Source organism: Ammospiza nelsoni, chromosome Z (assembly GCF_027579445.1).
Source record: "Ammospiza nelsoni isolate bAmmNel1 chromosome Z, bAmmNel1.pri, whole genome shotgun sequence".
In the NCBI taxonomy this organism is placed as follows: Eukaryota; Metazoa; Chordata; class Aves; order Passeriformes; family Passerellidae; genus Ammospiza; species Ammospiza nelsoni.
In genome coordinates this window covers 23535587-23551116 of record NC_080669.1, presented here as the reverse complement: position 1 = coordinate 23551116, position 15530 = coordinate 23535587, and the positions used below count along the sequence as shown (strand labels likewise).

The window sequence follows — 15530 nt, the reverse complement described above, 5'->3', positions numbered from 1 at the left end:
GCAGAGAACAAACTCTCCAGCTCTGAGATGGCTTTCAAAAACTGAGCAGCAAGACACTGCAGCTTAAATTGGGTAATGCAATTTTCAGAAGAGGTAGGGGTTGGCTTCCCCTGTTCTGCCATCAAGAAATGTATTTACAAAATCAGCTTTCCCCACTGACAGAGACAGAAGTAACAGCAGAATTCCCATTGCTTTATTTCACCTGGTTAAGTCATCATGCTTGAATGTGCAGGAGGCAACAGTGGTGCCATAACACAGCAACCAGCCACACACAGCATCCAGCCCAAAGAGACAAGCCAAGGTCCTGGCACCTGGAGTCACTGCATAAATCTGATGCTGGGTTCTAACCACAACTTCATCCCTGCTGCAGATACCTCCCCAGAGATATTTGCCTAGAAATGTAATTCTACGTGTCTTCAGGGTTTATGGGTTCTTACTGGATCCTTTCCCTCTTTAAACTTCATGGGAAGAGGAATTTTACTTTCCAGATTACCCTGCACTGAACAGATTTGCTTTTGGTTTGTTCCCTGGGCCTAAGTGAGGGGAGAGAATAGATGAGGAAATTTACACAACACTAAGCCAATGTCAGTTTTCATTAACTATAGTGTTTTTAGCATGGAACCACATGCTACATGGCTGTCATTAACTTAAAGGGTAATTTTATTACCAAAGACTGCAGTATGGGAGCTCCTCCTACCTGGATGATTTATTTACCCTCCTAATGCCTCTAATGATTTATCAGAGAATTTGCACTGCATGAAAGTTATAAATAATGCAAAAGTGCCAATGTGTTTCATGTATTCACTTCAAACAAAATATTAACCATGCTGACCTTGCATTTACTGACTGTGGACCTCTTCTGGATTTAAAGCTTATTTCAAATCTTCCATAAACTAGACTATAACCTTTTTTTTTTTCTTGCCATTAAATGTACACCTTTTCATATAATCACTTTTGCATTCCATACCACCAGCCAAGGCTACTGTGAAATATCTGTCACCCAAAACCTACTAAACCAAATGTTTGTCACTTAATCCTAATCATAATTTACAGCTAACTAGTAAGGCAAAAAATAAATTACTTTATCAGCTCCACTCTTTTTACATCTGCTTTATTCCCAACTGTAACATAACCAGTTATAATTGAGTTGCAGTTTAATCAACTAAGTGGGCCACCCTGTGAGGAAAAACAGAGGGAAAAAAAAAAGGAAAAGAGGGAAAAAAAAAGAAAGAATCTAGGTCACTCTGTTCTGAAGACAGCAAAATAGATAATTGCTTCACTCCACAGCATCCATGCTGCACTTGAGGTATGTTTGAGATCTTATGTAACTAATACCATCCCTAGGTTAGCCAGACCACCCCTAATAACATGCCATAAATATCTCTTCCATGCACATGAAGGTGATGGATCTGACTTACCCTTTTCAGACTGTGTTAAAACGAGAAATATTCCAAGCCAGAGATTTTGAGGGGAATTTTGTGAGTTTTTAAGAGGAAGAAAACGCCTTTGATTATTTCATTTGCATCTGCAAGAAATTAACAAAAATGCCAAGTCTTCAGCTGCTGTAGATTGACAGATCTCTGTCAAGGAAGCCAGCTGAAATTTCTAAATCACATTATGCTGTATCAAAGAGGTGCCTGTGAGTGCTCAGGACAATGCTGTGTAGAATACAGCACTGAGTTTCCCTGGCCACCCAGAGATCATCCCTGTTGGGCTAGATTAGTTCTATTGTCTTTTAGTCAGAACTGATTTTTGAGCACATAAAAATGACCCAGTATAGAAGGATCTTCTACAGTACAAAGCAAAATGTACACTAAAGTGATCTCTAAATAAAAAACAGACAAATAACTACATAAGAGCCAATAATAAGACAGGAAGTTTGTAACAGAGAGAAAAAATTAAGGCGTGTTGTTAATTCAGGGCAGCCAGGTCACAACAGTCAACTGGAGTAAAAACAGGATTGAAACTGACATACTCTACATTTAAACCAGGAAGAGGATTCCCTATGTGAAGGAAAGTCAAAACTTTGCACTTTGACTTCATTTTCCTGTGTGGAAACAGAACATTCTTGTTTGTGGTTGTGGTTGAGAGAATGCCTTTTACCCAACTATTTTAAGCAACTGTTGTTGCATCTGCTTGCATAGCAGGAGCACATGCAACTGTTTTGGAGCAGAGGTGCTGAGTACCAGGCAGAAGGAGTAACACCTGTAAAGTTCTACCAGACGACATTCAAAACACAAAACCAGAAGTCCCAATCAAGCACCTCAGCCATGAGGCAAGTCATTGTGTCCTCAAGAGGGGATCTCAGGCCACATGACCAAAAAAGGTGTTCAACACCTTGGCACGGTGCTCGGAGAGATGTGGGATCTCTGCCTGGCACAATGTTCATTGGCAATATAAGAAGATGCACAATCCAAAGAAAGGGATGGCACATTCGTCCTCTTCCAGAAGCCAATATCTTGCAACGGCAGTGATCTGGCTTTCTACCACTCACCTGTGTGCCCTTGCTGAAGGTTTTGGTTGGGTAGGCACTCCTGAAACAGTCAGGCAATTTGAAGAAGACTTGGTTGAAAAGTTATCAGCCATGGGGAAGGAGCCCAAGGCACCCTCTGAAATTGCTGCCTAGGTAAGAGTGAATTATGGCCTAAGCCATACTGTAATGTGAGCCTGAATCTGGAATACTGAGATAGCAGAGAGCAGGTGACAAACTATGGGGCATATCTGAGTCTAAAAATCAGGAAAGTAGTAAATATTGATACTGAGGAAAATGTAACATCTTAGTTTAGGACAACTGTTAAAAACCAGGGAGGGGTCCTAGAGAAACACCTAATTCTTAAATTACTTTCATCTCAACAGAAGTATAAAACCATCAATTACCAAATCCATTGAAAATAGCTGTTTCCATGTAAACTGCAGGTAGAAGTCACCATGGAGGGAATTTCAAGCTATGCTTGTAATATGAAACTCAAAATTCTTACCTGGGTTGAAACACCACAGCTGGAAAGATATCCAGTATAGTCATCTTTTCTAGAAATTAATTTTTAAATCCACCAAGTCCTTTGAAATAAAATTACTTTTAATCTGAATCCAAAAGCTGATTTCAAATCATCCATGAGCATGGACATAATATAGCTGGCAAACCTCTTCTGTTATACAAACACAAAGGGGCTAAAATGTTTTCAGAAAAGGGAAAATTTACCACAGCTCTGTAACTAATTCACCTAGACGAACACAATGCTGGTTCCCACTAAGCTGGGTTTGCATTCTAACACCATTAGATGTCATCACAGACTGGAAAAAACCAAAATTTAGTGTAAAACCTAAACCACTTTTTAGGCAAATTCTGTTATTATGGACAATCTTACAAGTGAAGACTCAAAGACATGAACTCCCTACTGAGGCACTCAGGATCAATAATTATTTCCTGCCTCACTGGCCCTACCTCTCTGAGCAGGTACAATTATTGCAAATGCACCCAAGACTCAGCTTCCATTTCTTCCTGCTTGCTGCAGCAGGAGGATTTCCCAGAGAGAGCACCTCTCTTCTCTCCCACAAGTCAAGCGACACTAATTACTGACTCAAGGATGCTCATGGCCAATTTATTCACATTATCCTTTTACCAATATTGTCCCTCACATTAAGTAGTTCTTCCTTCACTGCAGTGTTCACCTCTCTCATCTATTTAGAGGAGTAGCGGTGTCCCTGCTTAACCTTTTTCCTCAGCATTTTAATCTATCTCCATGTAATTATAAATTTCCTTTATGCACCTTTTATTCTTGTCTTTTTGCAGCCTGGGTGACATGGAACAGAAACGTCTGATATTTAAAGGAAAATACAGAAGTGAAAGATGCACTTGTCAAGAAAAGTTTTTAAATACACTGAATTCAAACAAACAAACAAAAACACAAATCAAAATTTAAAAATACTCCTCTGTTTCTAATGAAATTAATATTTTTTCTAAATATCATTCCAATCACTTTTATTCCAGCTACAACTGTATAGAGGAGGAACTATACACATATATAGGCAAAATCTCTGAGTACTTTCTCCTTCTCTTCAGTTTTTTTACTTACTTGGATTCTGTTCAGGATTTTTTTTTAATTTTGGATTTAAAAAATCTGAAGGAAACTACAAAGAGAAATCTAATTCACAAAGAGCAAAACACTTCACTCAGACTCAAGGAAGAGTAGCATGCATAAACTTAACTTCAACATAAAGTAAATAACTGCCAGAGATTAAAAAATACATTGGTTTGGACATGATGTCTTAGTCTCAGGTAGTCTTTCATGCTTGCAAGATGTCTTCTTTACTTGATTGCTGAGAAAAAAAAAACAAACTTAGGTGTTTAAAAGCTTTTTATTAAAAACAAAAATCAACACAGCCTTAGTAAAACCTTTCCAAAGTCCCCTTGCAAATTAAGATTTTGATTAATATATGCATTTTCAAAGAATTAAAGAGACAGACACACCTAGGACTGGCACTGGAACAGAGGCCAGGCAATCCCATCCAATTCCAGCCCCTTCATGCAGTGTGCAGAAAGTTTCACACTATACTCAGTAACACCATGGCAGTGAAGTAGAAACAGCAAGAAAGTTTCATTGCCAATATCAAGTCAAGGACAAATTTTCAAGTCCATTAAGTCCAGAAGTTCAGCTCCGTCTAGCACTAAGAAGCAGAAGGAGTGATAGAAGGACAGAAGAATAGTGTTCATTTCCCATGAAGGCAAGGGCAGTTCTCAGAGCTGAGCATATGTCTAGTTGAGTCTGTTGTTTTCCTGGGATAATGGTGTCCTGTAATGCTTTCTATGCAAGGAGACTGGGAAAGACACCATTTAACACAGAGATCAAGTGACCTTCCCAAGCACACCCACGGTTCTCCCGTAGACAACGCCAGTAATTGAGACAACCATCTCACGCTCAGTTATCTTCTACAGAAGGTTCAAATGTCTTTATGTCTTTTCTGCTGGTCAAATTTGCCTGAGCTCACCAGCAAAAACAAAAAAAATGAGACAGAGCCAGGGACACAGAGACATGGCAGTTCAACTATTTGTCATCACAGGCATTGACACACATTTCTTTCCCATCCTTTTTCCTTTAATTGTTGTCTGCCTTCCCCTTCATTGCTCTAATTCTCTCAGGAGACTGAAGTTATCAAAACAGCTCCATCATTCCCCACTTGTATTTTTTTTTTGTTTGTTTCTTCCCTTATTTTCCACAGAAGGTAATTCACATACATTTGAATCCCAAATTTATGCTTGTGTTGTTGTATGTTTGACATTCCTTCAAGGTCAGTATCATTGCAAATAAGCCACGAGACTCAAATAATGATGCAAAAATGTAAGCAGCTACTAAGCAGATTCATTCTTGTAGGTAATGACAAATTCAAATTGCAAAAAGATGCACTAAGTCAGCAGATTAAATTTGTTGTTTGTATTAATGCACTTCTGCAGTGACAGCATCCACCCAACTCAAAAACAGCTTATTTAAAAATACAGGAGAGAGTGGAACAAAAAAACAATCCTCAAATTGCACAGGGCGGTTGTCAATTTGTCTGCAGCAGAGAGACCCAATTTGTTTGAAGTATTTTGTTTCTGATATGCACTGAGATTTGTACCAGTGACAGACCACTAGTAGCCTTGGCCATGTCTGTAATTGTAACTGTTACCCTTTAGCAAACCACATGAGCATCTGTTCAGCGATCAGTTGAAATTTTCAGCCTTCTCAGCAATGTTCTACATCCTGAGACACGTACTCCAGACCCAAAAACTAACCTGAGAGAAACACAACTGACTATTCCAAGCTCTCACAATCAGACTGTACGTGAGAAAGTATGATGGCAAGCAGAAAAAGTGCTCAAAGCAGTAAGTTAGCAAATGTTTAAGGTGCTGTGTTGCCGTGTTCAAGCAATTTATTTCAGCACATGGAATGAATATACAAAGGCAGCACAGAGGTGCAGCCTCACCTCAAAGAAGACCATCCAATGCTAAGGCAGAGTACTTTCTGCCCCACCACTGAAAGAGAAGCAGAGACACAAAATTTGGAAGCGCCTTCAGGATGCTGCTGAGGGTCTTTATGGCTGTTGGAAGTGGGCACAGAAACTCTGCAGCTTTGATGGGCTAGCCAGTTACCACTTCATGAACCATATCCTCTCTCCAATGGCCTGAAAAACTATGAATTCTCACCCCAGGTAACACTAGAGCTCGTATTTGTGTCTGACTCTCAGCATCAATGTCAATTCTCTCTGTTGTCTGAACACTATCACAAAGTTCAGAGAAGGGACCTTGGCCCTGAAACAGAAGAACATGCCTTTTGCATGTAGCCCTCTGATACGAGACAAGCCAGTGGCAAAACACTACAGACCTGTCCCTTTCTTTCTGCCAGCCTTCCCTGTTTATTGCCACTCCTCTTCCAGGCTTCGTCAACAATTTGGCAGATTTCAAACACTGCTGGAGGACTTCTCATCTCCATTCAATTGCTACATGAAATTTCCTGTGATACCATCTTGTTTTCAGGGTAGATTTTTTTGCTGTTGCCTCTCATTCCTGTACTGGCAGGATGCCTGTCTTCCCTTAGTGGAGTGTCTGCAGAGGTTACTCAGAGATTTTGGAGCCCTGTACTTACTGCAGTGCTGACAAATACAGACCATACAGTCTTGACTTCACTCAGCAAGACTTCTACACCCAGGCAGCCTTCACAGATTTCATTTCACAGCTTTATGAATTCAAACCTTACCCTTCTAGTCAGAGAAGAAAGCCCTTCCATGTACATCAGCCTTCATAGACATCAGTATTCTCTTCTGTCTGTGCTTTCGCCAGCACATGAGCAAGTGAGTAGGTCTCCACAGCTAACAGCTGAACTACATGCTGAACTTCCCTCTCCTTAAGGACCAACACAAATGCAAGCCAGTAGCTTATATTTGGAGCATCCCATTTCACCAGGAAGATCTCAGTAACTGTAATACATCATCCATTAGGCTCCTGCCCAGATCCAAATCCACTGCTGCAGACAGTATTTCCTATGCAACGCAGGCTAAAATTTCAGCACTGACAAATCCTATTTGCGCCAAAACCCTGCAGCTGGCAAGAAACCACCACTTTGCTTCTATTATGGAAGGTAAAGAAAGAGAAAAGTCAGAAAGATGCAGGTATACAGCAACAGATATTAAAATTGAAAGCATGCAGACCTTCCTTCAAGTGGACAGAAAAACAAAGGAGAAGAATCCTTTTTTCTGCCATGTATAAATTCTAGACAGACTACTTAACATATGTGAAATTTTGTTATTTCTCCCTCTCCGGGAGAGAAAACTTCCTGGTTATCCGTGTCACTCCACTCCAAGCGGGCTTTTGACAAGCAGATAGCCCGCAGCACAAATCTTAGTTAAGCTCTTTGTGGCCCACCTCTACAACCAGCTGAAGGTTGCACATTTCCTCCAAGGATACTTCAATAAGCACACTGCTCACAGTGCCTGCTTGCAAGTAAAACAAACATAAGAAAAATCCCAGCAGACACAAGGGAAAGCTTTGCGTGATTCTAACAGCAACAGGCCAAACAGAGGCAAGCAAATATAAAAGGAAGCTTTCTCCAGAAAAGAACAGGGAAAATGCACCAGGTCAGTTTTTCATCTCCTGGTTTGGATCATGGATACAATAAATCAGCTGACCATCACTGTAGTTGTTTCTCTGGTATCATCTCAACAGCAACCATTTGCTTCCTTGGAAGACATCTTGCAACTTAATCAAATTTCTTAAAGAAAATCTCTTTGCCAACAGTTTACATTAGGGAAAAAAAACCACTTTAAATACTATTCCTTGTAAAAAATGTATGCCACCTACCCCAGGTTCCTGCCTCCTCTCACTGGATCCCAAGAAGAAGGGATCAGCACCTCCCTCCACACTTCCTCTCGTCAAAAAGCTGTAGAGAGCAATGAGGTGACCCCTCTGCCTCCTTTTCTCCAAAAGAGAAAACCCAGGTCCATAGCCACTGCTCAGAAGACATTCATTCCAGCCTTTTCACCAGCGTTTTTGCCCTCCTCTGGATGTATTCAATGCTTTTAAAACTATTTTTAATTTGTGGGGCCCAGAATTATACACAACACAGGTGGAAGTTATCTGAGAATGAAAGTAAGTGGCCTCCCAACACCTACCACATGCTACAGTGGTCTTGAGATCTCATGTCTCTGGTCAGATTCTCCAGTCTTTGTAATTTGGATGCATCTGACTGCAAAATGAAAGACCTCATGCGTTAAATGTTTCAAGGATTACAGACAAAAGAGACCTCAGAAGTCAATACCGGCACTATTTGTTAGGATTAGGACTTGCAGTTTTGTATTACAGTTTCTGTCCTGCTCTGGAACTTCACACTTTAACATGAGCAGTGGAGCACAGCCCAGTTGATGCATGAGGTCCCAGTGCAGCAAAGGGGCTCAGCAGAGAAGTGGAAATGTGAGAAACAAGAGAGTGAGTTGGAGAAGGAGAACACAGAAACCCCTGTGTTCCACCCTGAACTGTATTGCCTTTGACTGCACTCAATCTTGCTAACTTCTGCAGGAAAAATTAAGGACTTAATCCTCACTTCACAAGCTACTAAAGTCAGACAAATGCAGCAGTAGAATATACAGAAGATCACTGCTAAGATGTAGAATACTAGTGTGGTTTTCATTCAGGCTTATCTGGCATTCACACACCCTCACATCTTCCCTAATGTAAGCTTAGCACAGGAGCTGCTCTTTCAGAGCTTAAGTCACACAGTGACTTAAATCCCATTATCTTCATGAGGGCTTGGATCTCTGTCTGTCTTCAAGAACAAGGGGATTCTCTCTGGTCTGTGTTTTGTGATATACCCAGCTGAAACAAGGCTCTGGTAAGGGACCTGAAGTAGGCAGTGCCCCGCTGCTGGCATGTTACAGATAGCAATCTGGTTGCATTTGTCTTGTGCCTATAGTAGTTTAAGAATCCTTCTGAACCAAAAAAAGTGTCCACTGATTCTTGACAGAAGAAGCAGATGGGAAGCAGAAATCCCCACTCTGAACTGCTGCCAATAAATCAGCAAATCATGCCTGTATTATCTATCATAGTGAATATCCAGAAACTCAGATGTACCACCCTTCCTCCTATTGCGGTTGCACTCCACTATGAATTCAAGGGATGCTGGAAGCATGAAGAAGAAATTTAGACAGTACTATTCATATGCACAGTTACATGTGAAAGGATTTGCATAATTTATCCACAGGCTGACATTAAAAAAATTCAATATTTAAGGCAGATATTCCAACCTTTTACCATCCAGTTCTTGCCATTTCTCCCATTCATGGCAATAAAAGTAGCACATTAAAAGGGCTCTGTGCAACATCATATTTAAAGCTACTTTGTGTTCTGTATACCACAATTTCACAATATTCTGGTCTGCAGAATGTTGCTTTCTTCAGTAGGAAAACTCTCTCTCTTCAAACACATCATGATCCAACATTCCAGCAACTTCTCCTCACTTTCCATAGGTTTCCTCTTTTCATTTTCATAAGAAAATATCTCAGACCCTGGCCCTCAAATCACCCAGGAACAGAATGACACCCAGAATATCTTCATGAAGTTCATTGTCTTTTATTTCAAACCAGTTTCCCTACTTGTCCAAGCCAGCAGTGACAGAGGAAGTGATACAGTGTAGTACAACATGGGAGTCAGGTGTTTGTGCACAATTTGCTTTCACTCAAAGTCAGCAAGAAATAAGCAATACACAGTGAAAAGTATTATAGCTTAACTCCTTCAGGACCCATTCCAGATCCTCCAGTTCCTGCTCTCTCCTGGGAAATCATACACATTGGTCATTATAACACTAGCCCAGCTGTGACCTGGCTTGGCAAAGAGCACTTCTAATGTAAAATATAGTCATGAAATGATTCTGATTGTCTTCATTTAAAGAACTGTCACAGGAACAGCAAAGTGACAAATCACCCTGGCTCCACACCTCTGTCAATGTCTGTGATGTAGCAGGGTCAGAGGTACAAAATATTCCCTTGCTGTTACTTATGTGGCAGAAGAAGCAGCAATTTTAAGCCTTTAACCTCTTGCTACTTTCTTCTCATTTTATAACTAATTTTAACTATTTATAACTAATAAGGAACATTACTTCTCCATGGCTTCTGTCACTGTCAGACAATAAATAAATAGTGTGATTTCCATATAGAGTGTTGAAAGGTCTGAGAAGCACAAAAAGGAAAAATAATAAAAAAAAGCTACAGAAGGAAACCAGCCGAATAACCTACTATTTTGTACTGTTTTTCCTGGACAACAGTCCCCACTGCTAATGCTCACTCTCTTGCTAATGAAAGAGTCAAGGATTTTGCCATGAAGAGGCCATTGATTTAAAAAGACACATTTCAAGCTGGTCAACCTTCAGGCAGAAACTCTGCTGCCAACACAGCAGCAAAATCCCAGTGCTGGCACAGCAGAGGATGACCTTCCACTGCACAGACACAGCAGACTTCTGCACACCCTCTTTTAACAACAAGACCGGGAAAGGACACATTCTACCTCAGCAATACAGTAACTGTCAAACTGATTTCACAAAACCTAAGTACCCTCATCAAACCTTCAAACAAAGCAACTTGCCACCACATAACTGCCTTTCCTTGGCTGCGAACTTAGCTCACCTACCCTTGAACAACTCATTGCCTTCCTCCCCTATGGGCAAAACTCCAAGGAAAAGCAAATCTGATCATTCTATGCCATTAGAGACAAGACTAATATCTTCAAAGTTTGCTTCAAAGGCAATGGCAAAACTCCCACAGAAGCATTCTGCTAAGGTTTGTGCTACTGCTAATTAGCAGAATGAGACCTCATCTTCCTCAATAAGGTGAGTGAGGAGCTAGGAGAATGATGTTTTTCTATCAGTACCTTATTTGACCACTCCCAAAGACACAACCTGGTTCCAAACTCCTCCAATGCTTCAGAGACCTGCATAATCTTGTACACTAGAGAAAGGTCAAAAGCAACCACCTGCAAATAGATTTCCAGGCTCTTAGCTATCAAAAGGTCTGGCCTAAGCTTCATTTTAGGGCTGTACGCTGGGAAGATAAAAATGACTTATGAAAATTACATAACCATTATGCTCTGTCAAGGACATCCAACTGGCCCTCAGATGGTGAATTTTCAGCATCTGAGATAGCTGAAGGGTTAAGCTACCTTAGCTGTAGGTGTTCAGCAAGCAGAATCTACAGCAGGTCTGATTCTGTATAGAGGGGACCTAATGACAAAATTGCAGTATTTTTTTCTTTCTTCCCAGAATGCCATAAGAGATTATGAGAATGGTATAAGAACTTTCGCACCATTCAAAAAATCCTATCAAACAGAAGAATGAATTCAGAGGTGTTCTGGGAAAAGCCATATTAAACTAAAATCAAAGAGCTATGAAATCCACCCAAAGACCTCCCAGAAAGTGAGGATAACAAAAATGGTCACTAGCAGATCAGACCACATCCTACCCAAAGCAAGCCTATCAACTAGAGGTTTGGTGCTCTGCTCAGTTTGACCATCCTTGTGGACACAATTCACAGATTATTCTGAGCTGGAAGGGGACCCAGAAGGATCATTGAGTCCAACCCTTAAGTAAATCTCCCTTTGGATATCAGAACTGGCAAACAGAAAGGGTTCTGGCCTCAAAACTAAGGAATCAAACTATAGCCTTTAGTCCTTAGTTTGCTGTGCCAGCCTGGCCAACTTGGACGATTTCCATCAGCTTGGGCTTTAACTCCAGGGAGAAACCAGTGTCCAAAACCACCTTTATTTTCAGTATTATATTTGCACTGGGAGATCTTATTTTATCTTATTGAAACTATTTGTAATTTAAAAATAGGACTCTGCTTAATGAATTATTTCCTGGATTTTACCACTCTGCAGAGACTTCTCCTTTATTGAGTAAGTGGGTAAGTTCCAGACACATTAAGTCATCTGGCAAAGAGCTGGTGCCCTGGACAGCATCTTAACAGACATCAGGAGCTCAGACTTCACTAAAAGATGCTTTTTGAATTTACCTTCTCAGAAAGTCCTATTATCATACAAATCCTGATCTTGGCATGCAACATCTTGTTAGAATGAAGGTCTGCCCAGGGTGAATGCTGTTAAGCACAGGCAGACAGTGCTTCCAGCTCATGTTAAGTCACCAAGCTGCAGAAGAAAGCAGCCATCATAGATGTTATTCCTTTGCTGCACCCCGCCTGCCCCCACCTTTAACTGCAGTCTGTAAGCAGTTATTTCCCTTTACTGGATTCATGGATCTCCAGCTGTAGTGGCTGTATCTCCAGTTTGCAAGTACATTAGTTCAATTCTGTGCAACCTTGCACTACAGCAAACAGTGCAAAGCCTTCACATCTTAACACTAATTCCCTTCAAAACAGGCACTGAAGAGTGAAATGAAACACAGCACTGCTACCACACAAACCGCTACCTTCTCACATAGATGTCTTCATACCTCACTATTTTGTGCAAACAAATCAGTCCCTTTCTTCTCCAGTTCGATCTCCCTATTCAAAATACCCCAACTAAAACTTTGGTTGTTTCTTCTGTTCTTAACTGTGAAAATCTTGCTCGTCTGGTGAAAAACACCCACCACTTTCAGAGATTAAAACATTATTTCCGTGTCATGGGATAGAGTCCTGCAGTAAACGTTGAAGTTGTATATGACATCAATATCACCACACATTAAACATTTACACAGCCTCATGATTCTACAGTTTCTTCAAAGAAAAAAAGAATGAAAAATGCACACGTGAGCTAGAATACAAGAGAGAATTATCAACTTTCTCTGAGGCCAATATTTCAGTTCCCAGCAGCATCCAACATCATCTCAGTGATGCTTAGACCATTGCTTAGACCAAATGTCCAGATCAAGCAGCCTAGAAAGTAACTGTGGCAGAATAAAGGAACATCATTCCCAAATATTTGTTCAGTGTTTTCAATTTCTCCTACACACATCCCTAATTTTTCTATTTCACACCATTAGGTTAAAACAATTCCTCACGCACATAAGCTAATATACAGAAACCCATAGAAGATTGGCCTTAAATCCAGATAAAGTGTGTAGGAATACTTTATTATAATTTCCATCCTTATTGTGGTAGTGTTCTTACTAAAATTAACTCTCAAAATATCAGAGACAGAAATTTCGACACTGGGCATTTTTTGCTCAGGATTTGGCCAGTCTTTGGGGCAAAGATGAAAGAAGGCTTACATACGTAGACAAAATGTCACTCTTTGGGCTTACTCTGCCTAAACCAGTCTTCGTCCTTTATAAGACCTGCCTCTGTGACATGGCATGAAGCAAATCAAGACTTGCACACTGCACAGCAGGATATGCATCCAGGTGCTGGCCCTTGGTCATGCCAATTAGGGCCAGCACACCCTTTGTGGGAGGTCTCTCTCTGACTTGGGGCTTTCGTCTCTGCTTGTTGCTGCCCTCTCCTGCTCAGACTCTCCAAACGCTCCACTCCGGGATCACGAATCAGTGACAGGTATACTGTTCCAAGTCCTCAATAAGCTACTCTAGGTGCAGACCTACCACAGCAGACCATCCCCTCTCTTTCAGGGTGCAAAGGGGAGGGGTAGGTGGCCCCTTGTTTGCCAATCACACTTACCTCCTAGAGCTTGTTTCATAACAAAATCCATGATTTGTTGCTTGGGGTCCTGCCCACCTTCACACCTCACATGCACAGAGACTGGGAATCCTTGGAAGGCAGCCTGCAAAGAGGCACAATCAAAACAGGAATAGTATCTCTAGGAGAAGAAAAAGCTAATGCCTGATCTTCCTCAGCTCTCTCCCCACAGGCTTCCTCCCTTTGTCTGAGTGCAGACAAGTTTCCAGCCCTCCATCCTTTCAGACCCTGCTTTGCACGACAGGGCACCCGAGGGGCAGAGCTGCATGTTGGCGAGCGGGCAGCGGCTGGGAGGAGTCGGGGATACACGGCGGCTCCCCCAGACCGGGCATGTGCCCGGCAGCAAGTGCGGAGGACAATGCAGTCCCCTTTCATGGCTTGTTATCTGCGGACGGGCACGAAGGAGTTAAACCTTTGAACTTTCTCGTTTCCCCGCCTGCTTCTCGCCCTCTCGGTTTTCAGAGGGTTTGCTCCGAGGTGGCAGGTCCGCCCGGGACCGCCGAGGGGGCATTTGAAGGTGAAGCGCCCTGCAAGTGCTCGGAGAACAAGCGGGGGATGCTAGGCGATCAGAATGCGGATGCAGTCCGGGTGGCGGGATGGAAAGTCCCCCGCCGGAACCCCTTGGAAAGCCTCCAGCGCAATGCCACGGAGGGCTGCACCTCCTCAGGGTGAGCCGGGACGGCTCAAGGTTGAGACCGGCCGGCCCCAGGTGCGGCATAGCCCCGGTTGCTGCATCCCACCCCCCGCCCGACTTCGGCACCGGGTCACGGCCGTGCCAGCATCTGGAGGGACAAGAGCTGTGCCCGTCTCTGTGTGCCCGCACCCCGCCTCTCCTCTCTGCCCTTCCCGGCTCGGCACGGCCCGCCCGCCCCGCCGCCGATACCTCGCTGGGCGGCCGGCGCTGTGCGGAGCCGGGCCGGGCCGGGGCAGGTGGCTGCGGCAGGTGCCGGCTGCTGCGGCTCCTTCGTCTCCCGCGGGCTCCGGCCGGCGCCCGTGTGCCCGAGGGCTGCCGGGGAAGTTGCGGGCGCGGAGCGGGGGAGAAGGAACGAGTCCACAGCTTCTCCCTACTTTTCCCCGGCGCCCCTCTTTTTATCACAGCATTTCCGGACCATCCCACCGACACGGTCCCTCCTTCCTCCTCCCCTCGTTGCGGGAGCTGGACTCTCTCCCTCCCCCTGCCTCCGGCTCCCCCGCCCCTTCCCTGCGCCGCCCTGGCCCCTCGGTGCTCGCCGCCGAGCAGGCCGGCAGCGCTCTCCGATGCCCGCGGAGGGGTGCGTGTGTCCGCCTGCGTGTCCCCCACCCCATCCCCGGCTGTCTCCAGCAACCAGGTGTCCTTGGGCTTTGCCGTGGGGGGAAGGAGGAGTGGCTGCTAGCCCGCTGTTGCATTTTGCAATGGGTTCCTTGCCTCTCCTCGGGAGTCAGTGTGTGTGCCAGGGGAAATCTCTGCAACCACGGCTTCCTGCAAAAGGGGGAGGGTGTGGGAGAGCGTTCTGCATCCTCTGTTCTGAGTCCTTCCCGGAGATCCCCTCTCATTCACTAGGTCCTGGAACGAGTTAGAGAGGCAAGGAAGAAGACAGGGAGGGAGAAGACTTTCTCCTCCCTCTTGCTTCGCCTCGGATTAACTGTGGCCGGAGAAGAATCTGTGCTCTCGCTATCCAGGCTGGGGGGGGCGAGGCCGGGGAGAGGGACGGGGCGGGATGGGGGATAAGAGGAAAGTCCTCTCCCTGCGATTGCCGCTGAAGGACGCGAGTGCAGCGATCCGTTGTCCAGCCCGGATTCGGGACGGCATCTGAAGGTGAGAAGGAAGGAGCTGTGCACGGTGCGAGCGCTGCGTGGCAAAGCAGAGCAACATCCACTCCAGGAGCACCGGCGCCCACCTTTAGGGATGC

The 15530-nt window shown here is 43.7% G+C and overlaps 1 protein-coding gene across 1 annotated transcript in view; it reads right to left on the bottom strand.

Moving 5' to 3' along the window:
• Positions 1-14738, bottom strand: part of CPLX1 (complexin 1) — a 106893-nt gene extending 92155 nt beyond the window's left edge. The window contains exons 1-2 of the mRNA XM_059491944.1: positions 14525-14738; positions 13624-13726 (exon numbers count right to left, since the gene is read on the bottom strand). Coding sequence (XP_059347927.1) covers positions 13624-13654 — 31 coding nt within the window. The 5' untranslated portion in view covers positions 13655-13726; positions 14525-14738. The remainder of the gene's footprint in view (positions 1-13623; positions 13727-14524) is intronic.
• Between the last annotated feature and the right edge of the window lie 792 nt (positions 14739-15530).